Raw genomic sequence first — 23,265 nt, 5'->3', positions numbered from 1 at the left:
TGTGTGTAGGGGTGTGTGTGTGTGTGTGTGTGTGTGTGTGTGTGTGTACGTGGTGCTCTTTGAGCATTCTAAAAAAAAAACACCTTAAACTCTTTTTCAGACTATTCCATAAAAATAATTGCACTCAGTGTGAGTTTGTGTTCTGACTGTTGATTTTGTTGGTGATTTTTCTTACCGTAAGATTTCTTCTTGAGACTTACTCATTTTGTACGCTCATTTTGGAAGGAAGATTGTGTGTTATTTTTTGATTTCGCCTTCTTGCCTATTGTGCTCCTGTTTCTCTATGTAGCCTTTTTCTCTTGCTCGTACTTGGTTCTCCAGACTCCAACCCAGAACTAGTGATTTCTCTTTTTGTATTTTATCACTACAGTGTATTTGAGGTGGAAGGAATTCTCAACATGTAAATTCACTTTAGCTTCCCTTTTAAGTGTTTGAAATGGGGGAGAGACACGTACTTTGCTGAAATGCCTTGCCTTCCTCAGGAAGCTAATTTCCATCCCCCCAAAGTGTTTTCTAATCCTCCCCATTTTGTGAAAACGGATCTAGCTTGTAGCTCTGCGGTCATACTGTGTTGCACTGAATGGGCCACTTAACTCCAGGCTACCTTATAATGCACTGAATTCTTTTTGATATTTAGTTATTTGTAGTGGTAAAGATAGGGCAAATGTCATAGGACTTTGTGCCTGCTTTACCTTCTTTTTCCATTCTGCATAGACTCTTCTAGAAAAACTGGAAGGAGAATTACAGGAAGCCAACCAGAACCAGCAGGCTTTAAAGAAAAGCTTCCTAGAACTGACCGAACTCAAACATCTCCTGAAGAAAACCCAGGACTTCTTCGAGGTTGTTATCTGGGGATTATTTATTAAAGGGACCTTTCCCCCAGGGCCTCAAGTTTCCATTTTGAAAGCTGACTGGTTTTGGAATATGCATAAATCACTGTGTTTCTGTCCCATGGCTAGGTCATTAGTGAGGGGGAGGGTATTCTGGGTGAAACATGTTGCCATTGTGAACTAAAGGCAGAAATGTTATGGCGCTCATTAAAAAGTAAGTGCCCTAAACACCAAGAACAAAGAACAAAGCATGAGATTGGACAGGTTTGGGCTTTAGGTAGTAAAAGACTGGGGAAGGTTTTGATCTGGCAAGGAGTACTCCACTTTTTGAATTCTACTAACTCTTTGTGGAAAATTAAAGTTTCATGAAACATGGACAAACCCTTGAGACGCGGGGAGATTTTAAGGTAGTCCAAATGCATGTAAAAGAAAATAAATGGTTCTTTGACTTTCAGACCGAAACCAGCCTAGCTGATGATTTCTTTACGGAGGATACCTCTGGCCTCCTGGAATTGAGAGCCACACCTGCATATGTGACTGGAAAGCTGGGGTTAGTGTCTCTCTGCTCTGAAAGTTACATGTAGAGGGGTTTCTGGTCCACAGCTCAGTGCCTGGTTGGTGTTGGATTTCCCCGAGTGTTTGAGTGAGTGAATGAATGAATGAATGAATGAATGAACTAGCCCCTGGAATGATGACTATTTCAATAAATATAAGGCCTCCACACAGTAATAAACCCCAGAGTAACCTTTTCAGATTGGTGGAGTGATAACTTCGTGTTAGTGGTGAAACTAACATGCTGGAGCCTGAAGAGTACAATGTTTGTGTTGTCGCCACACGCAAGGGCAAGACTATGGCAAGAATTGTTTAGATGGGTTTTCGCAACTGTTCCCTGCTTCCTTATCTTTGGAATACTGCTTTGATAATAAAATAGATTTGGAGTTTGCCATTTGAAGTGCAATTAGAAATGAGGTAATTATGTGAGCAGCTCATCCATAAGGAGCAGTAATGTGATATGATGATACCCACCAAAATGTGTGGTGATTCAAAATGGAGGGATTTCATTCAGTGTCCAAGTCAAATTGATGAATCCGTATAGAAAATATTTGATCAGAAGGTAATATGGGATCAGCGTAGGTTTAAACTAATAGATCGCCGAAAGTAACCATTTTGAAGTAGTATAAAGTTTCTGTCAGAAATTATCTAGACACCTGGATGGTTTTAAAAGTAGAGATGAATGGAAATTAGTATGTATGTTACACTTCTATTTTTTAAATTAAAGTTTATTTATTTAGAGAGAGAGAGGAGAGAGAGAACGGGTAGGGGAGGAGGGCAGAGAGAGAGAGGGAGAGGGGGAGAGAGAGAGAGAAAGAGCGCATGAGCGAGTGCATCCTAAGCAAGCACCACATTCAGCACGGAGCCTGATCTGGGGCTCTGTCTCACCACCGGAGGGGCAGGACCTGAGCAGAAATCAAGAGTCAGAGGCTTAACTCACTGAGCCACCCAGGCGCCCTGTATATTTCATTCTTAGTACATTATTTGTAAAAATACCCAGAGCCCATTGTTGAGCAGTTGGGATGGTTCCTTTCTTTAGTTCTGATGCCATAACAAATGGTCTACTGTATTTCTAACCGCAAATAAGTGAATACGTAGTATCGGGGTGAGTAGGGAAACCTCAACACATGAGAGGAAACACGACTTGGTGGGGTTGGGGCTCTGATGCAGGGTGGCCTCCCTACGCCTGCCACAAAGGGCCGAGTCGTTGCCTCCTGCTCAGGGCGAAGCGGGCCTCTGTCTCCTGGTGGCATAACCTCACGTCCTACGGGGCCTTCTCCCTACCTCCCGCTGTCAGTGCTTCAGCAGTGCCTCTGTCTGCTCAGGTTCACGGCCGGTGTGATCAACAGGGAGAGGATGGCTTCCTTTGAGAGGCTGCTGTGGAGAGTCTGCCGAGGGAACATCTACCTGAAGTTCAGTGAGATGGACGTGACTCTGGAGGATCCCGTCACGGTGGGTGTCCCGGGATACAGAGAACTCTCTCCTCGGCTTCCTGGGGCCTTGGGCCTGCGCGGTGGGGGTGGGGCTTCTCTGAAACAGTGAGTCTGTAGTTCTTTGAAGCTAATATCTGCTTCCTTTCTTTTCTCTGCCCCCCCCCCCTTTTCCTCGTTTCTTTTATTTTTAAAAATTTAAATCCAAGTTAGTTAACATATAGTGTAGTAATGGTTTCAGGAGTAGAATTTAACGACTGATCACTTACATGTTAACACCCAGTGCTCATCCCAACAAGTGCCCTCCTTAATGCCCATCACCCATTTAGCCCATCCCCTGCCCAAGTCCCCTCTGGCTACCCTCAGTTTGTTCTCTGTATTTCAGAGTCTCTTCTGGTTTGCTCCCCTCTCTGTTTTTATATTATTTTCCCTTCCTTTTCCCTACGTTCATCTGTTTTGTTTCTTAAATTCCACATATGAGTGAAATCATATATTTGTCTTTCTCTGACTTATTTTGCTTAGCATAATACATTTACTTCCATTCACATTGTTGCGAATGGCAAGATTACTACGTTCTTTTGATCACCGCGTAATATTCTATTGTATATATATTCATGGTATATTTTATTAAAAACTTTTTTTAATTAATTGATTATTTTTTACATTTATTCATTTTTGAGAGACAGAGACAGAGCACGAGCAGGGGAGGGGCAGAGAGAGAGAGAGAGACAGAATCCCAAGCAGGCTCCAGGCTCCGAGCTGTCAGCACAGAGCCTGACACGGGGCTTGAACTCACAAACTGTGAGATCATGACCTGAGCTGAAGTCAGATGCTTAACCAGCTGAGGCACCTCTATTTTTAAAAATTTTTAACGTATACTTATTTTTTTTAACATATCTTTCTTTTTTATATTTATTTTTTAGTTTACATCCAAGTTAGTTAGCATATAGTGCAACAATGATTTCAGGAGTAGATTCCTTAATGCCCCTTAACCCATTTAGTGCATCCTCCCTCCCACAACCCCTCCAGCAACCCTCTGTTTGTTCTCTAAATTTAAGAGTCTCTTGTGTTTTGTTCTCCTCCCTGTTTTTATATTATTTTTGCTTCTCTTCCCTTATGTTCATCTGTTTTGTCCCATGAAGCCCTCATATGAGTGAAGTCATATGATATTTGTCTTTCTCTGACTGACTACTTTCACTTAGCATAATACCCTCCAGTTCCATCCTTGTGGTTGCAAATGGCAAGATTTCATTCTTTTTGATTGCCAAGTAATACTCCATTTGTATATGTATATACCACATCTTTTTTTTAAAATTTTTTTTCAACATTTATTTATTTTTGGGACAGAGAGAGACAGAGCGTGAACAGGGGAGGGGCAGAGAGAGAGGGAGACACAGAATCGGAAACAGGCTCCAGGCTCTGAGCCATCAGCCCAGAGCCCAACGCGGGGCTTGATCTCACGGACCGTGAGATCGTGACCTGGCTGAAGTCGGATGCTTAACCGACTGCGCCACCCAGGCGCCCCTATACCACATCTTCTTTATCCATCCATCTGTTGATGGACATTTGGGCTCTTTCCATACTTTGGCTATTGTTGATAGTGCTTCTATAAACATGGGGGTGCATGTGTCCCTTCGAAACAGCACACCTGTATCCTGTGGATAAATGCCTAGTAGTGCAATTACTAGGTCATAGGGTAGTTCTATTTTAAATTTTTTGAGGAACCTCCATTCTGTTTTCCAGAGTGGCTGCACCAGCTCGCATTCCCACCAACAATGCAAAAGAGATCCTCTTTCTCCGCGTCCTTGCCAACATCTGTTGTTGCCTGAGTTGTTAATGTTAGCCATTCTGACAGGTGTGAGGTGATATCTCATTGTGGCTTTGATTTGTATCTCCCTGATGATGAGTGATGTTGAGCATTTTTTCATGTGTTGGTTGGCCATCTGGATGTCGTCTTTGGAGAAGTGTCTATTCGTGTCTTTTGTCCATTTCTTCACTGGATTATTTGTTTTTTAGGTGTTGAGTTTGATAAATTCTTTATAGATTTTGGATACTAACCCTTCATCTGATATGTTGTTTGCAAATATCTTCTCCTAGTCTGTTGGTTGCCTTTTAGTTTTGCTGATTGTTTCCTTCACTGTGCAGAAGCTTTCTATTCTGATGAGGCCCCAGTAGTTCATTTCTGCTTTTGTTTTCCTTGCCTCTGGAGGCCTGTTGAGTAAGAAGTTGCTGTGGCCAAGGTCAAAGAGGTTGTTGCCTGCTTCCTCCTCTAGGATTTTGATGGCTTCCTGTCTTACATTGAGGTCTTTCATCCATTTTGAGTTTATTTTTGTGTGTGGTGTAAGAAAGTGGTCCAGGTTCATTCTTCTGCATGTTGCTGTCCAGTTTTCCCAGCACCACTTGCTGAAGAGACTCTTTATTCCATTGGATATTCTTTCCTGCTTTGTCAAAGATTAGTTGGCCATACGTTTGTGGGTCCATTTCTGGGTTCTCTATTCTTTTCCATTGGTCTGAGTGTCTGTTTTTGTGCCAGTATCTGCCCCCTTTTCTAAACAAAAAAAACCTACAAAAGATCAGTTCAGGGTCTGATTGTTGGTAACACCTCCAAGACACAGCTCTACCAGTTCCTGGAAGTTTAGCTAAGAACTGAGTTCAGTCACTGCAATCCAAGCTTCAGTGTGCACAGGCACATGAGTGACCCTGGTACCTAGTTAAATGCAGATTCTGATACAGTGGGGTGGGGGTGGGGCCTCAGATTCTGCCCTGTTTTTTTTTTAGAGGGTTTATTTTATTTTATTTTTAAAGTTTATTTATTTATTTTGAGGGCGAGGTGCAAGCAGAGGAGGGGCAGAGAGAGAGAAGGAGGGAGAGAATCCGAAGCAGGCTCCGCACTGTCACTGAGGAGCCATGAATTGTGAGATCATGACCTGAGCCAAGATCAAGAGTCAGATGCTTAACTGACTGAGCCACCCAGGTGCCCCCAGATTCTGCATTTTTAACAAGCATACTGATATTGGTAGTCAGTGGACGGGATGCTTCAAACAAGGCTGCTGAGAGGGCTCTTCGCTGAGTGCCACGCACTTCCTGCTATTAATTCCGTAGGGTTTACTTCCTCTGCCCTTCCAGTTAGTATTTAAATTCCCTTACTTAAAAAAAAAATTGTTTTAATGTTTATTTTTGAGAGAGAGAGAGAGAGACAGAGCATGGTCAAGGGAGGGGCAGAGAGAGGGAGACACGGAACTTGAACCAGGCTCCAGGCTCTGAGCTGTCAGTGTAGAGCCAGACATGGAGCTCGAACCCATAGACTGTGAGAGCATGACCTGAGTTGAAGTCCGGTACTTAACCAACTGAGCCACCCAGGCGCCCCTAAGTCGCCTTACTTTTTAATTCCAAGTGGGGCTTATTTCTGAGTGTCATCATCTTTTCCAGGATAGAGGGGAAAAAAATTAACTTAGGTTTTATTTCATGGAAAACAATTTCATAGTTAAATGAAATTTAAAATAGGAAGAAAGCTTACTTTTCTCTAGTGCTATTTTTCTCTTGTTCATAAGCCATAGGCAGGTCGTAGTAATAAACATGGAAACATTTTTTTGGCCTTCTCTTGATCTGAGCTAATACAAAATTCCTCTATATCACTATGTGTCCCTTATAGATATTATTTCAAAAATTGACTTTAAATCATCACTTTGACAACCATGTTTTGGCATGTAATAGTCATGGTGGTAGAGACAGTATTTATAAAGTCAGCATCTGGAAAAGGATGACCTTAGCCTGTTAACATTGAAGGTCACTGAGCAGATCAGATGAGCTCAGAGCAGATTCCTGGTTCTGGTGGATTAAGGGACAAGTGGAATTGAAGGATTCAGAAAAGGACCAGTGTTTCTTGGACAAAGGAACCTTTGGAAATAACGTAAACCAAGCAGCTCCCCAAATCTTAAATACCCCTCACCTGCTGCCAAAGAGACGATTCAATTTATCTTCTTTTTAATTGATGCCTAGGATTTCCAGTGAGTTGATGTGACATTAACTATCTATTTATGGACTTTATTTCCTGTGTTTCTCCAGAATATAGACAGTATGATGAACACTTTCGTGCATGTGGATTATTTTCTTTTGAATTATTTCCATGATATAAATTCAAGGAAATAGGATTGCTGGTTTAAAGGGTATGGGCATTTTCATAACACTTGATGGGTTCTGACAAATGACTTTTCAGTGGAGCCATACCTGATTCCAGTGCCCTGAATGGTGTGTGGTTATAACTTTTCCAACAATGGATTTCATAACTTTACCTTTACCGCCATCCACCCCGAATTAAATAAGAGCAAAATAGCTCATTTCTTTGCTTGAACGTTTTCATATATGTTTGTGAAATATATATTTTCTTTCTTGTGAACTGTCAAACTTGAACTTTCGATTTGCATTTTAATCAGTGTTCTTATGGGCATACAGTGAGTCAAAAATTAGACATGGCTTTATCTTTGTTAAACATCGAACACCCACTCACCCCTGAAATATAGAAGTTGTGTATGAGTTGGGGCACCTAGGTGGCTCAGTTGGTTAAGCATTCGACTTTGGCCTAGGTCATGATCTCGCCGTTCCCGAGTTTGAGCCCCGTGTTGGGTTCTGTGCTGACAGCTTGGACCCTGGAGCCTGTTTCAGATTCTGTGTCTCCCTTCCCCCACTCATGCCCTGTCTCTGTCTCTCTCTCAAAAATAAATAAACATTAAAAGTTGTGTGTGAGTTAACTTTAATGAGCTGGGTCAGCTATTTTCATTTTAAGCTTTATAATATCCTGGTTCCTGTCTTCTGCATTGTTTCTTGTTTATCAACCCATCTCTTAAGTGTAGGGTTAGAGCTGAAAACAGGCCCAGCTGTAGTCCAGCTAGTGTAGCCAGTTGTTGGTTGTTGTTTTAAGGCTGCCTTGACCTGTTTCAGGGGCCTTGCCTTCAACCATAAGGAATAACGAATTAGATTAACTGGGAGAGGGTGAAGTTTTCTTCTTTCTTTCTTTCTTCCTTTCTTTCTTTCTTTATTTCTTTATTTCTTTCCTTCTTTCTTTTCTTTCTTTCTTTCTTTCTTTCTTTCTTTCTTTCTTTCTTTCATTTGGATGCTTAGCCGACTGAACCGCCCAGGTGCCCCAAATTTATAATTTTTTTAAAATATGAAAACAAGATTTTACATTTCTGTTACATTATAACCACAAAGAAAACATTATATATATAAATATAATTTTTGATTTTCCAGAAAGAAGAAATTAAGAAGAATATTTTCATCATATTTTATCAAGGAGAGCAACTCAGACAGAAAATCAAGAAGATCTGTGACGGGTAAGAGACTGTTCATGGCTCTTTCATCAGGGATTGGGTCATGATTAGGTGAAGAGGGATGGGAGACAGAGTACTCTTGACTGGGCCTTCTTTGAGATCCCTTAGGATTTTAGAACAACTTTCTGACGTTTGACCAGATAATGTGAAACATGAGACTGATTTTTATGGGGCACCTGGGTAGCTCAGTCATTTAAGCATCTGACTTCAGCTCAGGTCATGATCTTGTGGTGAGTTCGAGCCCTGCGTCGGTCTCTGTGCTGACAGCTCAGAGCCTGAAGCCTGCTTTGGATTCTGGTCTCCCTTTCTATCTGCCGCTCCTCCACTCGCATTCTGTCTCTCTCTCTCCCTCTCTCTCTCTCTCTCTCTCTCTCTCAAAAAAAAAAAACATTAAACAAATTAAAAAAAATTTTTTTAATGTTTATTTATTTTTGAGACAGAGACAAAGCATGAAGGGGGAGGGTCAGAGAGACAGGGAGACACAGAATCTGAAGCAGGCTCCAGGCTCTGAGCTGTCGGCACAGAGCCCGACGCGGGGCTCGATCTCACAGACTGTGAGATCATGACCTGAGCCGGAAGTCGGAAGCTCAACTGACTGAGCCACCCAGGCGCCCCTAAATTTTTTAAAATGCAAATAATTTTTAAGAGCTGTGGGACTAGGAGCAGAGAGGACTTGAATCAGCAAAACTCAAGGTAACTAAAAGTAGACATTGTAATCAAATAAGCGTATTCCCTCTCACACCCTTTATCAGCCACTAATGAGTAGGCAAACTGCATGCTGAATTGTTTCTGATTTTACAGAATCGTTTTATTCCAGCAGAAATTATTCAGTAGGGAGGGACGTTATTGCATTAATACATTCTGGGGAGAAGAAGAGACAAGTCACGCTGTAGTCTTATTTACATAACAGCCCACAGTTTCTTCGGGTTGAACGAAGCTCATTCATATAATAGAACCATAGCTTTAATTCAAATAGTGCGAGTGATGCGTTGGGAACCCTTAGAACTGGGATTCGCTTTCCGAGTGCCAAAGAGACAGTTATTCTAGAAAAGGATGGTCATCCAACCGAAGCCAGTGATGGCTAGCAGAAGAGGACATGCGGAATGCTTTTCCGCAGTAACCCCCCGCCTTGTGACCTTTGGAATGTATGAAACACAGGTTTCGAGCCATCATATATCCCTGCCCGGAGCCTGCAGCGGAGCGCAGAGAGATGCTGGCCGGCATCAATGTGAAGCTGGAAGATTTAATCACCGTGAGTGAGGCGTTGAGGCGCGTGACCTACCTCCCCCACTTCCAGAGAAGTCCTGTGTCCCAGGGCCCTAGCTTCCAGCCTGGCTGGAATGGTAGCTGTGCTCTCCCAGCTACCACTGCAGGAGATTTCGTAATCAGAAAGCAGTGTTCACGGGGGTGCAGGGGGTGATTGGGGACGTCAGTCCTGCTCTTCCTGGGCTGAGAACTGACCGCAGCCCCAGTCGGCTTTTGGGTGGCCAGCCCAGTCTGATATTATCACCGAGGCCACATCTATGGTACAGCTAACTAGCCAATTCAGTTGACCAACCAGTCTGACTGATTCTTTTTCCATGGACTCACACACTTCTTTGAGCTGACCAATTACTTCTGTAAAAACAGTGAGTGAGTCCTGTTTCACCGAGGGCACATACCTCAAATTCAGATCCTTTTGTAAAGTTAGTCGTCCCCCAGGGTGACACTCAGCACTTCTGTGATTAGAACACTTGCTTCAGTAAACTTTCAAAGTAGTCTCTGAATGCTGCTGGGCCTACGTCAGGTTGTTTATTGTAGATGAACGCGTTCCACCAGAACTTTCTGTGGACATGTCGTCTGACTTGCAATGCCGTGGCCATGAGCTCCACGTAACCACTGAGCACTTGACACGTGGCTAGGGCAGCTGAGGAACTGAATGTTTTTTTCACTTTTTTAAAATTTGTTTTTTAAATTTTTTAACATTCATTTTTTTTCTTTTTTAAAAATTTTCTTTTTTAAAATTTACATCCAAATTAGTTAGCATACAGTGCAACAATGATTTCAGGAGTAGATTCCTTAATGCCCCTTCCCCATTTAGCCCATCCCCCCTCCCCCCACCCCTCCAGCAACCCTCAGTTTGTTCTCCATATTTATGAATCTCTTCTGTTTGTCCCCCTCCCTGTTTTTGTATTATTTTTGTTTCCCTTCCCTTATGTTCATCTCTTTTGTCTCTTAAAGTCCTCATGTGAGTGAAGGCATAGGATTTTTGTCTTTCTCTGACTGACCAGGAACTGAATTCTTATTTTCAATTCATTTTAATTAAGTTTAAAATTTTAATGGCCGCATGTGTCTGCCGTGTTGGTTGTTAGCACAGTTCTGGATCCTCCGTGAGTATCTTCAGGAATTAGGTGTGCGAATGTGTGTGTGTTTCAAAACTCTTAGGATAACAAACGTCTTTGCCTTCCCAGAAAAATCTTTGCTTAATTTCTTTAATCCCTTCTCCTCCTTCTTTCTCACTTGTCAAAGAGACTGAGCTTCCCTAAAGCAATTACCCTTGAACTCCTTTCCCCGAACGCTCCCTACTAGATTTTAGGAAAACCTCATGGGGAAAAGAAGTTATGCCAAACTTACGCTCCTGGGGAGCCAACTGAGAACGTTGCTGAGAAGGGTACTCTCTTATAGCCCTGAACAAAAATGAATCCCATTAAATAAATAAACTCTGTGGGCAAAATTGTCCATTCCCTCCTTCATTAATTCACTTGTCGTTTATTGAAGACATTAGGTATGAAAAGCATTTTGATAGATGTATTAATTTCCTCGGGCTGCTATAACAAATTACCACAAACTGGGTGGCTTAAAACAACAGAAATTTATTCTCTCATGGTTCTAGAGGCTGGAAATCTGAGATCTAGGTGTCAGCAGGGCCGTGCTTCCTCTTAAGGCTCTAGGAAGGGGTCCTTTTCTGTGTTGCCCCCACCTCCAAACTCCTGGGTTGAAAACCTAATGCCCAAGGTGATGGTATTAGGAGGTGGGGCTTTTGGGAAGTGATTGGGTTATGAGGAGGGGGCCCCCATGAATGGGATTAGTGCCCTTATGAAGGAGGCCCCGGAGAGCTCGCTTGCCCCTTCTACCATGTGAGGATAGCCCAGAAGAGGATCCTCACCTGACCGTGATGGTGAGTGCGTTGATCTCAGACCGCCAGCTTCCAGGACTGCAAACGATAAGTTTTTGTTCTTTGTAAGCCACCCTCTATGGTATTGTATTATAGCAGCCTGAAGAGACATAGACATCTCCTTAGCCCCTGGTCGTTGTCTGCAATCTTTGGTGTTCCTTGGTTTGTAGATACCTCACTCCAGTCTCTGCCTGAATCGCACAGGGCATTCTTCCCTGTGTGCCCAGATGTCCAAATCCCTTATAAGGACACCAGTCATATTAGTTAGGGCCCACCCCACTCCAGTATGACCTTAACTTAATTCCATTTGCAAAGACCTTGTTTCCAAATAAGGTCACATTCATAGGTACCAGCGGTTAGGACTCAGCCTATCTTTTTTGGAGACACAATTCAATGTATGACAATAGTACTGTAAGGAATTTAGAAGAAAAGGAAGATACGATCTTTGCCCAAGGGTTTTAACCTCTACAAGGGAAGATACTCTGCTCCTGAGGGTTGAGGGCGGGGAAGGGCCACAGGCCAGGGGAGGGAGCCCAGAGCGGAAGAAGCCTTTATGACTGACGGGCTTCCATTTTGCCACATTGTGGGGCTCCCTGTGTGTTCCTTGTTTCTCTGTGTGTCTGTCTCGCCCAGGTCATCACACAAACAGAGTCTCACCGTCAGCGCCTCCTCCAAGAAGCAGCTGCCAACTGGCACTCCTGGGTCATTAAAGTGCAGAAGATGAAAGCTATTTACCACATCCTGAACATGTGCAACATTGACGTCACCCAGCAGTGCGTCATTGCTGAAATCTGGTTCCCGGTGGCAGACACCGGGCGCATCAAGAGGGCATTAGAGCAAGGCATGGTGAGTGGCAGATGGAGCAGGGGAGGGGGAGGAGGAGTCGCATCCAGCCTCCGCAGCCCCTCTGTCAGGCGCTAAGGTTGTCATCCTCCTAAGTCACATGAAGTTCATAAGTGACTTGCTGGTGACAAGTGGCAAGTCTCCTTCATCTTTGTGTCTTCAGTTCTTTTTTTCTTTAATTTTTAATGTTTATGTATTTCTGAGAGAGAGAGAGAGAGAGAGAGAGAAAGAGAGAGCACGTGCACACAGGTGGGGGATGGGCAGACAGAGAGAGAGAGGGAGGGGGCCGAGGATCTGAAGCAGGCTCTGTGCTGTCCGCAGAGAGCCTGACGCGGGGCTCCAACTCACGAACTGCGAGATCATGACCTGAGCCGAAGTTGGACGTGTAACTGACTGAGCCACCCAGGCGCCCCTGTATCTTCAGTTCTTAATCTAGTGCTGGGCATGTATCAGAAAATTCCTTTTCTTCTCGATGTTTGACAGATATCCACCATCTCTCTGATTTACTGCAAGCGCATGTTGAGCACTGATATGCTAGTCACTCTGCTAGATGAGACTGTAGGTCCCACATGCGGTGTGACCGTAGGTATGTCCATTCCCTCATGAAGGTCACCGTCTGGCCAGAAAGACAAACAGCCAGACCCCTGTGCTCACTCTGTGCCCACAGCTATGCTCTGCACTCTGTACCTTGGTTAATCTTACAGGCTTCGTCGTTCACCTCTCCAGATGGTCACTGTGCACCAGGAACAGATCCAGGGCTATGCAGGCAGAACGAAGCCCGGGTCTAACAGACTTTCTAGAAAGGAAGACAGATAGTAGGCATGTCCATAACTAATGTGATTTCAGGTGGTGATGGTGGTGAGCAGGAGGGCGGCAGATGGTGGAGGATGGGGTGGGGGGAGATGGGCTTTGTTCTGATCACCTGTTCACCCCGTTGGTGAAGAAAGGAAACTCTGCCCTAAATGGTACAAGATGGCCAAACACACAACACTGGCCATCGGACACATGAAACTGGCAGCGGTTGATTAGTCACATATGCTTATAGCCCAGGGCAGGAGGACACCACTCCCCACACAGGGCCGCATGGAGGTTGTACTTGGGGCTTGCACTTGGGGGCACAATGAGCCAGCCGGGCTATGGGAGGCAGCCTCCCACAAGAGGAGGGGGTCTGGTTTCCATGGGAGGACGTGAGTAGCTTGTTAGAATACCTTTCTGGGGTGGCAGGGGGGTGAAGCCCATTGGGTCGAAGACTAGGCAGTGTGCAAATGGTCTGGCCTATGGGAGAGCTAGCTGGGTGGGGAGCCCTTCCCCCTCCATGGGAGGCAAATCTGATGAAAACAGAGGAACTCATGGCTTGGACTTTGGGGCCCTGTGAGACTCAAAGACATCAAGGTGACACCTGGAATTTTAGGTCTTACAATACTGTGATAGGACTGTTGCCCTCAGAAGGCCGCTCTGAGCAGGTGGCTTGGAGCAGGAGCAGGTGACAGGATAGGAGGGAGAAATTTCAAGCTGAAGGATCTGGAAGTAAAGGCCTTGACATGGAATTGGCCTAGGAGGCAGGAGCTATCTTTATCCCCTTTGTACATATGAGGAAACTGAGTCACACAAAGTACAAGTGACCTGACTGTGATCCTGAAGCCAGAAGGCTGGATTTAAATGTCCCCATATGCTAGTCCAACAATGCACCTAAAAAGAGCATTTCACCCAGCTTGGGAAGGGCAGGGGTGCTCCCTGGAGGAAGTGATGCCTGAGCTGAACCATGGAAGGGTCATCAGTGAGCAGGTGGATGGAGGTGGGGAGGAGCGTGGAGTGCAGGCCCACCTGGCTGGAGTGAAGGTGTGGCAAGTTTCAAGAATGGGAAGAAGGTCAGGGAGAGGCTGCAGGGCAGGTCCTGAAGGACTTAGCAGTGGTATAAGGGATCTGATTTTATGCCCATGCTAGAGCGGCACAATCCAGTTTGCATTTTAGAAACATTTCCGTGCGATATGGACAAGACAGCAGGGCCACCGGGGAGGTGTCCTGACGCACGTATGTGAACGAGACAGGGTCATCCTGTAATCACAGAGGGGCCAAACTTCTACAAGTCTGCTTCGGACTGTTTCTTCAGTGTCTTCAGCCCTCTGAAATAACAAGTCTTTCCCAGATAGGAGTAGAAGGCTCTACGTGGGTAGGAGGTGAGGAGAGAAGTGTAATAGGCTAACTTTCGTTGTCAGCATCACAAACAAGCAAAATATGCTTACTCTATGCCAGGGGTTATGTCAGCTGCTGGGGCACATGTTAAGAAAAATGAAGCACCATAATTCTTTCCCTTAGGGAGATCATAATCTCACACATGAAAAGATATATCACAAGAGAGTAAAGAACTCCACCGCTTGCGGTGGGACCTAGGGGAAGTTACTTAACCTCTCTGGACCTTTGTTCCCTCACCTGTCAAGTGGGGCTGGGTAGGAAGGTGATACGGACCTCATGGCATTTTAGGAGGATTGATGGGCAGTCATTTAGCCAGTGCTAAGTCCCACTGAGTGTGCAGGTGGTAAGTACCGTTAGACTTTGGACTGACCGAAAGGTTCCTGGGGAGTGAGCCCGGGGAACGGTTCATACCTGGGTAAGTGAAGAAGAGAGATGGCTGGTGTAAAGTCACCTGGTTTCTGTGCAGAAGTAGTGGGGGTGAAGGTGTGAAGGGAGTAATAGTCAATATTGGAAGGAAGTCTTGATGACCAAATGGAAGAATTTTGATTCCATTCTCTAGGTAATAGGAAGCCTTTGAAGATTTTTGAGTAGGGGAGTAACATGACGGAAGCAGTACTTGTTTGTTCTGTTTTATGAAAGAAGGATTGGGGCGCCTGGGTGGCGCAGTCGGTTAAGCGTCCGACTTCAGCCAGGTCACGATCTCGCGGTCCGGGAGTTCGAGCCCCGCGTCGGGCTCTGGGCTGATGGCTCAGAGCCTGGAGCCTGTTTCCGATTCTGTGTCTCCCTCTCTCTCTGCCCCTCCCCCATTCATGCTCTGTCTCTCTCTGTCCCAAAAATAAATAAACGTTGAAAAAAAAAATAAAAAAAATAAAAAATAAAAAATAAAAAAAAAAAAGAAAGAAGGATTGCACCATCTGCAGCATAGGCTAAATGGGGAGGCTCAGGGCTAGGCTAGTGGTTATGGGAGTGAGAAAAAGAAGGACTTTAAAGGGACCATCAGCAGGATTTGGCGATCGATTGATTGAACCAGGAGAAGAGACGCGTCTGATGATTCCCAAGGTTCAGGGATCTGGAGAACGGAGTCTGCTGAAGGAGCAGGGAGGCCAAGGGAGAACCTGGCTTTGGGGCAAGTTGATGAGTTTGATTTTAGGCTCCTGGATATTGTGGGGTTGCTGAGACATGAGAGTTTGAAAGCCCAGACAGGAAATTAAAACAGAATCGAAACTGGGGAGGGAGTAGGACCATTTGGAAGAAAAGGGCAGAATCAAGAAAGTGGGTTAACTCTTGAGGGTGTGAGTAGGGAGAAAGGAAGAGGAGAGGACCCAGAACTGGGCATAACAGGTGAATTGGCAGGAGCAGGAGAATGGAAATGGCCAGAACTCCACTCTCTTGATGACTCTCCTGTAAGATAAATTAGATATTAGGAAGGTATTTTACAGAGTGGTCATGGATGTCGGAGAGGTCAAGAAATTGTCCCAAGTTCACCTATAAGGGATGGCAGGAATTGGACATCCATGTGCTCACACTCTTCCTTACGTTTTTGTCAATTTTTTTTTTGTTTGTTTTTTTGTAGGAACTAAGTGGCTCCTCCATGGTCCCCATCCTGACTGCAGTGCAGTCTAAAACATCTCCTCCCACATTTAACAGGACCAATAAATTCACAGCTGGCTTCCAGAATATTGTAGATGCATATGGTGTGGGCAGTTACCGGGAAATAAACCCAGGTAAAGTGTCTGATGCATTGTATAATGGGGCAACTTGAAAATGAAAACTGGTTAAGATTTACCCCTTGGGTGGCCTAGGGGGTGAATTGCTTAAAACTGGATCATTCCTAAAATTTTGTTTGGCTTCCTAATGCCCTGCATTGGTTGCCTAAATGGTGATTAGTGAAAGATTTGTTCTTTGTCAAGATTTCACCTGTTCTCCCTTGAACCATCACCTTATTAGGCAGTCAAATTCAGTTCTTGTTTCCTTAACGATTCAGTGGGGTCATCTCTCAACATTTTCACAGAGCTGTAGCTGTTTTGTGGGTGAGATGGGAACACACAGCTGGCTTCCAGGACTTGGAGACAGAAGACTGGATTCTAAGTGACATAAGCTGTGTGATATTGGTAGTCTGGCTTGTAAAATAAAAAGGGTAGACCAGGTGCCCTTCAGCCACGTAGTCTATAGTGCTCTTTTTCTCCAAGCAGAGTCCTAATCTTGTGACCTGTAATGCAGCGACCCCATAGGCTGGGTATCCTGTGAGTAGAGGTGTGTGATACATGTGGAGTATACGAAACACTCAGAGATGGGAAACTGGTTTTAAGACCCGATACATTTTGTGATCTTGGGCAAGTCACCAAACTGCTTCAAAACTCAGGTCATCTGTAAACAGGGACTTATAATGCTTACTTATTGATAAGCTAATGTGTGTGCGAGCTCAGCACATGTTGGGGATGGGGAGGGAAGACAGAATCAGAAAGATACAAGGGAACCAGCTTGTGGGTCATGGATCACGTTAGACAGATCTTTGATGGAGCCACTGGCTGTGGGAAGGACTCAGGCTGTTGTGGGTCTCCCCTCTATAGCTCCCTATACCATCATCACATTCCCCTTCCTCTTCGCTGTGATGTTTGGAGACTGTGGTCATGGGATTATCATGCTCCTGGCAGCCCTTTGGATGGTCCTCAATGAGAGACGCTTGCTCTCCCAGAAGACCAACAACGAGGTGGGTGTCCGTCGAATACCTTGCCTCAGTTCTCCGAGGTTATAAGTAGAATCTGAAAAATGTGTATGTTGTTTTCACCAAAGAAACAAACCTGTTTTATGAAAAGCAAAGGATAGAAAGGATAAAGGGGCCAAAATTCAGCCTAGAAATTCCTGTCCAAAGGTCAGTGCTTTGGATGGTGTGGTGCAATTTCTTTCAGCATTTTTGTTTTTTGTACATTGCTTGACAAGGCATTGATCTCTCTTTATTTTTAAGTTTTTTCCCTCCTAACATGAATTTTTTTCTTTGATTATAAAAAACAATATATGTTTATTTTTATTTTATTTATTTAAAAAAAAAATTTTTTTTTTCAACGTTTATTTATTTTTGGGACAGAGAGAGACAGAGCCTGAACGGGGGAGGGGCAGAGAGAGAGGGAGACACAGAATCGGGAACAGGCTCCAGGCTCCGAGCCATCAGCCCAGAGCCTGACTCGGGTCTCGAACTCCCGGACCGTGAGATCGTGACCTGGCTGAAGTCGGAAGCTTAACCGACTGCGCCACCCAGGCACCCCTATGTTTATTTTTAAAATTGGGAAAATACAACAATTTAACTACCTAGAGAAAATCACAACTAATGTTTTTATCTATCTTCCTGTATTTTTTCTGTGCTTATACACAAATTTTTCAACATTTTTAAAAATAGGGATCACATATTGCATATTAATTTGTGGCCTTTTTTTTTTTCACTTAAAATATCACAAATAGTTTTTCTCATGGCAGAGCCCTTCTCCCACAATCAGTCCATGCTCAGTGTTCTTATGAGCTCTGTGTTCACTGGAATACATCTTGTAAGCTGGAAACATGCCTTTAGCTGTGTTCTGAATTTTAAGAATATCTGCAAACTTTTATTACAAGTTGTCTTAACTAGAGCTAGTTCAGTGATGTCACAGCAGCTTAATCATAAGCGAGGTTAGTGGGAAACTCCACCTCTGGCCAATATAGTTTGTGTGACCAACAGTGTAAGAGCCGTAGCTTCCTAGAATAAAGAATTGAAATCTCAGAGCTACACTTTGGCAGGTCTGTGAATGATTGACACCCATCATCCAGTATTATAGAAAGCACTTGACTCTTCTTAGTGGACGTGCTTAGACAAAACTTGATTTTATGACAGAATGAGTGGAGCTTTGACTTGCCATGAAATTTAGCTGCCATATGCATCCAGCTCGGAGCTTGTCTCCTAGAAGTACTTGAAAGAGTGGCTGCACACTTTCATGTCCCTCCATAACGTGTGAGGCCTCAGCCTCCGCTTCAGTTATGTTTTCTAACCAGTGATGACTTAAAGATTATGAGGCTTATATGGTTTTTCTTCCACAGTAACAACCACCGGTCTAGGACTTTTCTGACTGATGCATTTAGGCTCGGGGAAATCACGGTGTGTGTGCTCTATTTGGATCACTTTGATGTTGCCCCGTGCTGTGGCCCCTCTGTGTGGGGCCTGTGTGCCTTGCCGTGGATGTTCCACTGGTGCTGGAGACATCCCATAACACATTCCCCCCCAACCCCGGGCTCTGGTGCCAAGCCCCCTGACGGCCATCTTCTCTGTCTCCCTGAGACCAGATCTGGAACACCTTCTTCCACGGACGCTATCTGATTCTCCTTATGGGCATCTTCTCCATCTACACGGGCTTGATTTATAATGACTGCTTCTCCAAGTCTTTCAACATCTTTGGCTCTTCTTGGAGTGTCCGACCGATGTTCAGAAATGGCACGTGGAAGTAAGTTTACAGACAGAGGTGGGTCACTCGCTTGGCTGTCCAGGTGGCTTCAGGGGCACTTTTCATGGTCAAGAAGTCTATGCCTGGCTCTGCTCAGAGGCGTGCCCACAAATTCAATGAATGATTCCATTTTATTTACCGAGTGAGCAACCTCCAACCAGTCCCTCAGTAACTGTGCTGGTCATTCTATTGTGTGGAGATAGTTTGTAACATTTCAATTAAGTGTATATCATGGCGTCTGTAGCATGTGCCAACACTACTGTGAAAACAAATAGTGAGGCAGGTACAAACTGGGCATCTTGGTGTCAGTCACAGAAGCTAAGTTCCCCAGAGGAGAAGGTGGCATTTGAAGCAGACCTAGTTCCAGCAGGGGACTGGACGCAGTGAGCACTTAGGACAGAAGCCTGATGTGGTGTTGAATTATATAAATCACTGGTTTCCAGTGCTTGAGGCCCCAGACTCACCTGAAGGGCATTTTCTTTGATGGTTCAGAGTGACTCCATTCAATGTCAAAAGCAAAGGAGGGGGTGGCTAGTTTTCATAAGCAGCTCCCTGTGTTTGTCTTTTGGGTGATGGAGTGAGGAGGGCAGGTAGGATAGAGTAGCTGGTGAAGAGTGGCTGCGTGGGTGGCTGTGTCATGGGGGGGTCAATGCATCCCCTCTAGTTTCTTTGCTGGTCCAGCTTCCTTGCAGTAGAGGACAGGACTATTAAACAATAAGGAAGGGAAGGAAGGAAGGAAGGGAAGGGAAGGGAAGAAGGAAAGGAAGAAGGAACAGAAGAAGGAAGGAAGGAAATGAAGGATAGGACATTTTCCAGAATACAGATGGCTATATTGACAAGTGCTTTTGTTTTTGTACTTGCTTTACGATTAAGTACCCTGAAGAGATGCCTAGGAGAACAAAGCTTTCATAAATTTAAAGACAAATTACTTAGTTCTGCTCTTTAGATGTAAACTCGTAAGCATAGCGATGGGCTTTGAAGCATGTTAAATCAGCACAATTTCACCAAACTACCTCCATGAAATCTCATTTACCCAGGAGCGTGATTGGGAAAGGTCCGAGTCACCTGGCTTTTTGTCATTCTGCAAATGTGGGCTCGAGTACTCTTTTATGCACCTGTGAATGGAATGACCCCTGCCCCAATTCAAGGCTCTCGGAGGCCAAGCCCAGTCTGAGGGACACTCAGCCACATGCCAGGCATCCCTTGTATGAAGTGGGACCTTATTAACAGGGAGACAAAAGAAAAGTGCAGTCATCCATCAGAGTGGCAAAGGACACAGCAAGCTGGTTTTGGTCACCAGTCACAAGCTAGGTCTTGGGCTTGCTTTCCCTGGGAATTGACTAGGGACACTGTCACAACGTTCTTCAGCCAAGGACCACCAGAAGCATGCCTGGCATCACCCAGAACTGAATTTACTAACTCAGGGAGCTGGTGTACCAGTGGGGGAGCATGGGTATCTCAGCAAGAGGACGTAGGGAAAGGGCCTACAGGGTCTGGCTTCTAGGAGGATGAGGGCAATGTTTGGTCATTTTTGTGGTTCGGGCATTGCCCTTATTTTGATAGGTCCATATTTTAATATCAGATATGATGTGGATCGGTCTTGTTTTTGTCTGGATCCACCAAGGTCAGAGGGTGGCTTTGTCTGATGTTGGTGTTCTGTGAACTTGTTTATGTCAACAGCAGAGATCATGCCTTAGCTGTGGGTGCCGGTTCCCTCTTATCGGGAGTGGCTTTGTCCACACACAAACAAACCTCTTCTAGTTCAGTGTAACCGTATGCACTGAGGCATGCATTAGGGTCTGAGTCTGAGACGGCCAGTGAGGCCGTCTGTTCCCACTGTGTCCTGAGGGTCTGGTCATTGAGATCAGGCTTCCTGATCCCCCCTATTGCTCCCTAACACCTTCGAGCACCTCAGTTGTAGGAGGGAGGGAGTATATTTCTAGGTAGCCAACCAAAGTTGCCAGCACTCTTTTCTTCATCATTTCAGTATTCCTTCTTGGCCCTTCTATAGATGTGTGCTCTGTTAAACAAACAAACAAACAAACAAACAAACAAACAAACACCCCTAATATTCTCATCCCCTTGGGGCTTGCAGAGATAGTAAGAAATTCCTACCCACTGACGTTCATGCTTCTGGGCAAAACTGGGACTCTGATTTAAAGACATTCAATGATTTAAACAAACCGACAGTTGGGGCGCCTGGGTGGCGCAGTCGGTTAAGCGTCCGACTTCAGCCAGGTCACGATCTCGCGGTCCGTGAGTTCGAGCCCCGCGTCAGGCTCTGGGCTGATGGCTCAGAGCCTGGAGCCTGTTTCAGATTCTGTGTCTCCCTCTCTCTCTGCCCCTCCCCCGTTCATGCTCTGTCTCTCTCTGTCCCAAAAATAAATAAAAACATTAAAAAATAAAAAAAAAAAAATAAACCAACAGTTAAAAAGTTATGAGTAATTTGGGAAAATTTGAGCAATGATTGCATGTTTGATGATTTTAAGTGATTGCTGGTAATTTTTAAGGTATGATACTAGACTGTGTTAATTTTCCTTAAGTCTGTATCATTTCAAATACATACTAAAATATGTGTGGATAAAAGTAGCGGTCTGTTAATCGGAAATGATTCATTTGGTGGGAGGCAGCACTGGGTAGAGGGTCAGATGGAAAAGACTGGCTATGTATTGACAACTGGGAAATGGGTAGCTATATGGAAGTTTAATATATTATGCTCTCTACTATTGTGTAGTTTTGAAATTTTCTGTTCTAAAATTTCTTTGTTGCACATAAAATAAAAACTAAGAAGATTTAAAAAACTTATCTGAGCAAAAAGAATAAATAAAGACATTCAATGGACTGCAACTTTTGAGAGCTAAGTTTCATGAAGATTAGGGTCTGTGGGTGAAAGCCAAATTATACCTCCAGATGAGCCCATGTGTACGCAGGGATAATTTCCCAGGCTTGTCCCCGGGCTGAGATTTCTTTCTCATATGCTCCTTCATCCCTGACCGACTTTTTTTCTGACGTAGTATAACTGCTTTTCTTTACAATACTCCACCAGGCTGAGAGCCTTTGGAGACTCAGACTGTGAGCGTCTTGGGGCCAGATGGTAATGTGCATAGTCTCAGCACCTAGGACAATACTTCGCACATAGTAGGTATTCAGTACCCATGCATGGAATGATTGAATGAGCCAAATGATGAGTTGCACCAACAGTGAGGCTTTGATTGGCTTACAAGTTCATGACCAATGGCACTATAGTGTTTTTTTCTACCTCTGGTTAATCATTGGTTTTGTTTTTATTTTTCCTTTTCCCCTCTCTAGTGCACATGTAATGGAAACAAATCCATATTTACAGTTGGACCCAGCCATTCCAGGAGTGTACTCTGGAAATCCATACCCATTTGGGATTGATCCGGTAATAATGTCTTCTTGGGTTAGATATTTATTACGTACAATGTCTTGCTGAGGAGATCTCTATGTAGAGGGGAGGAAAGTGCCAGAACCTTTGAAATCAACAAACTTACACACTGAGCTAGAATTACATATACTGGAGGTTTTGTGGCACTGTGTAGGACTCAAGTAAATGTCCTACCTGTACCCTTTACCTAGCCCCTGGGTCATTTTCCATATAGTTGCTCAAACATCTGCTTCCTTCTCCAATAATTTATACCCCTGGTGGTTAATGATTGCTTCTTTAAAAGGCCCTTGGTTGCCTGGAAAGTATGTATGTTAGAGAAGTTATTAGCATCCGGATCAAGTTCCTTACCTTGGCATTTTCTTGTAGTGAGTAACAGCTCCCTTATCCTAGCAAAGTATGGATTTGCTCTTAGCTTTGCTTAATTTTACTGCCTAGAATTGACGCAAGTTTTTTTTTTTTTTTAAATGGTACGAGTTAACTTTTGTGTTCGTTATATCTATCTCAACTGGATTTGAGCCGAGCGAAACAAAGGTGCTTCCTTGCACAGCCTTTCAGATCTAAAGGGATTTCCAGAAGGCTCACATGCCTATTGGCTTATACGTGATGGCCCAACACATAACTGCCACTAGGTGGCAGCCTTGTGCTCCAAATGAGCTTGACCGAGCTAGACCGAAACTTGGCAAATGTTGTCAATAAATGTTTCTTCTAAGCTCTTTTTGTGGGAGAGATCCTGAGACCTTAGTTTTAGTGGCTGCCATTTGAGAGTAAACAGTACGGGCCCTAAAACTGTACTCTCCTATCTTATGGGTTGTCTCCTCCTTGGTTAGCCTGAGTCCTCCCATTGCTTGCCTGTCTCCCCTCCCTTACAAAGGCAGAAGACATCACCCGGGATTTGTTTATACTTGGCCACTCAGGGACACTCGTATTCTAAATTTTATCACACGAGGTAAAGTCCTTGAAAGTTGAGCTGTAAGCCGCAAAGTGCTGAAAACAAACGCAAGTTGATATTTTTGTGGCTTGAAAGGCTTTTTCTGTGGTCCGAGGAATTTCATGATTAGCACGCG

The 23,265-nt window shown here is 44.3% G+C and overlaps 1 protein-coding gene across 6 annotated transcripts in view; it reads left to right on the top strand.

Moving 5' to 3' along the window:
• ATP6V0A4 (ATPase H+ transporting V0 subunit a4) overlaps window positions 1–23,265 on the top strand; it is a 98,604-nt gene that overhangs the window by 33,632 nt on the left and 41,707 nt on the right. For all 6 annotated transcript variants that reach the window (XM_047850746.1, XM_047850743.1, XM_047850740.1 and 3 more), the window contains 10 exons: window positions 715–840; window positions 1,286–1,380; window positions 2,708–2,834; window positions 8,060–8,142; window positions 9,298–9,391; window positions 11,927–12,139; window positions 15,903–16,053; window positions 16,900–17,039; window positions 18,638–18,795; window positions 22,105–22,198. In XM_047850746.1, the coding sequence (XP_047706702.1) occupies window positions 715–840; window positions 1,286–1,380; window positions 2,708–2,834; window positions 8,060–8,142; window positions 9,298–9,391; window positions 11,927–12,139; window positions 15,903–16,053; window positions 16,900–17,039; window positions 18,638–18,795; window positions 22,105–22,198 (1,281 nt within the window). The remainder of the gene's footprint in view (window positions 1–714; window positions 841–1,285; window positions 1,381–2,707; window positions 2,835–8,059; window positions 8,143–9,297; window positions 9,392–11,926; window positions 12,140–15,902; window positions 16,054–16,899; window positions 17,040–18,637; window positions 18,796–22,104; window positions 22,199–23,265) is intronic.

This window comes from Prionailurus viverrinus, chromosome A2 (assembly GCF_022837055.1).
Source record: "Prionailurus viverrinus isolate Anna chromosome A2, UM_Priviv_1.0, whole genome shotgun sequence".
Classification (NCBI taxonomy): Eukaryota; Metazoa; Chordata; class Mammalia; order Carnivora; family Felidae; genus Prionailurus; species Prionailurus viverrinus.
The sequence above is the reverse complement of the archived record's forward strand: the minus strand, read 5'-3'. Positions and strand labels throughout refer to the sequence as shown.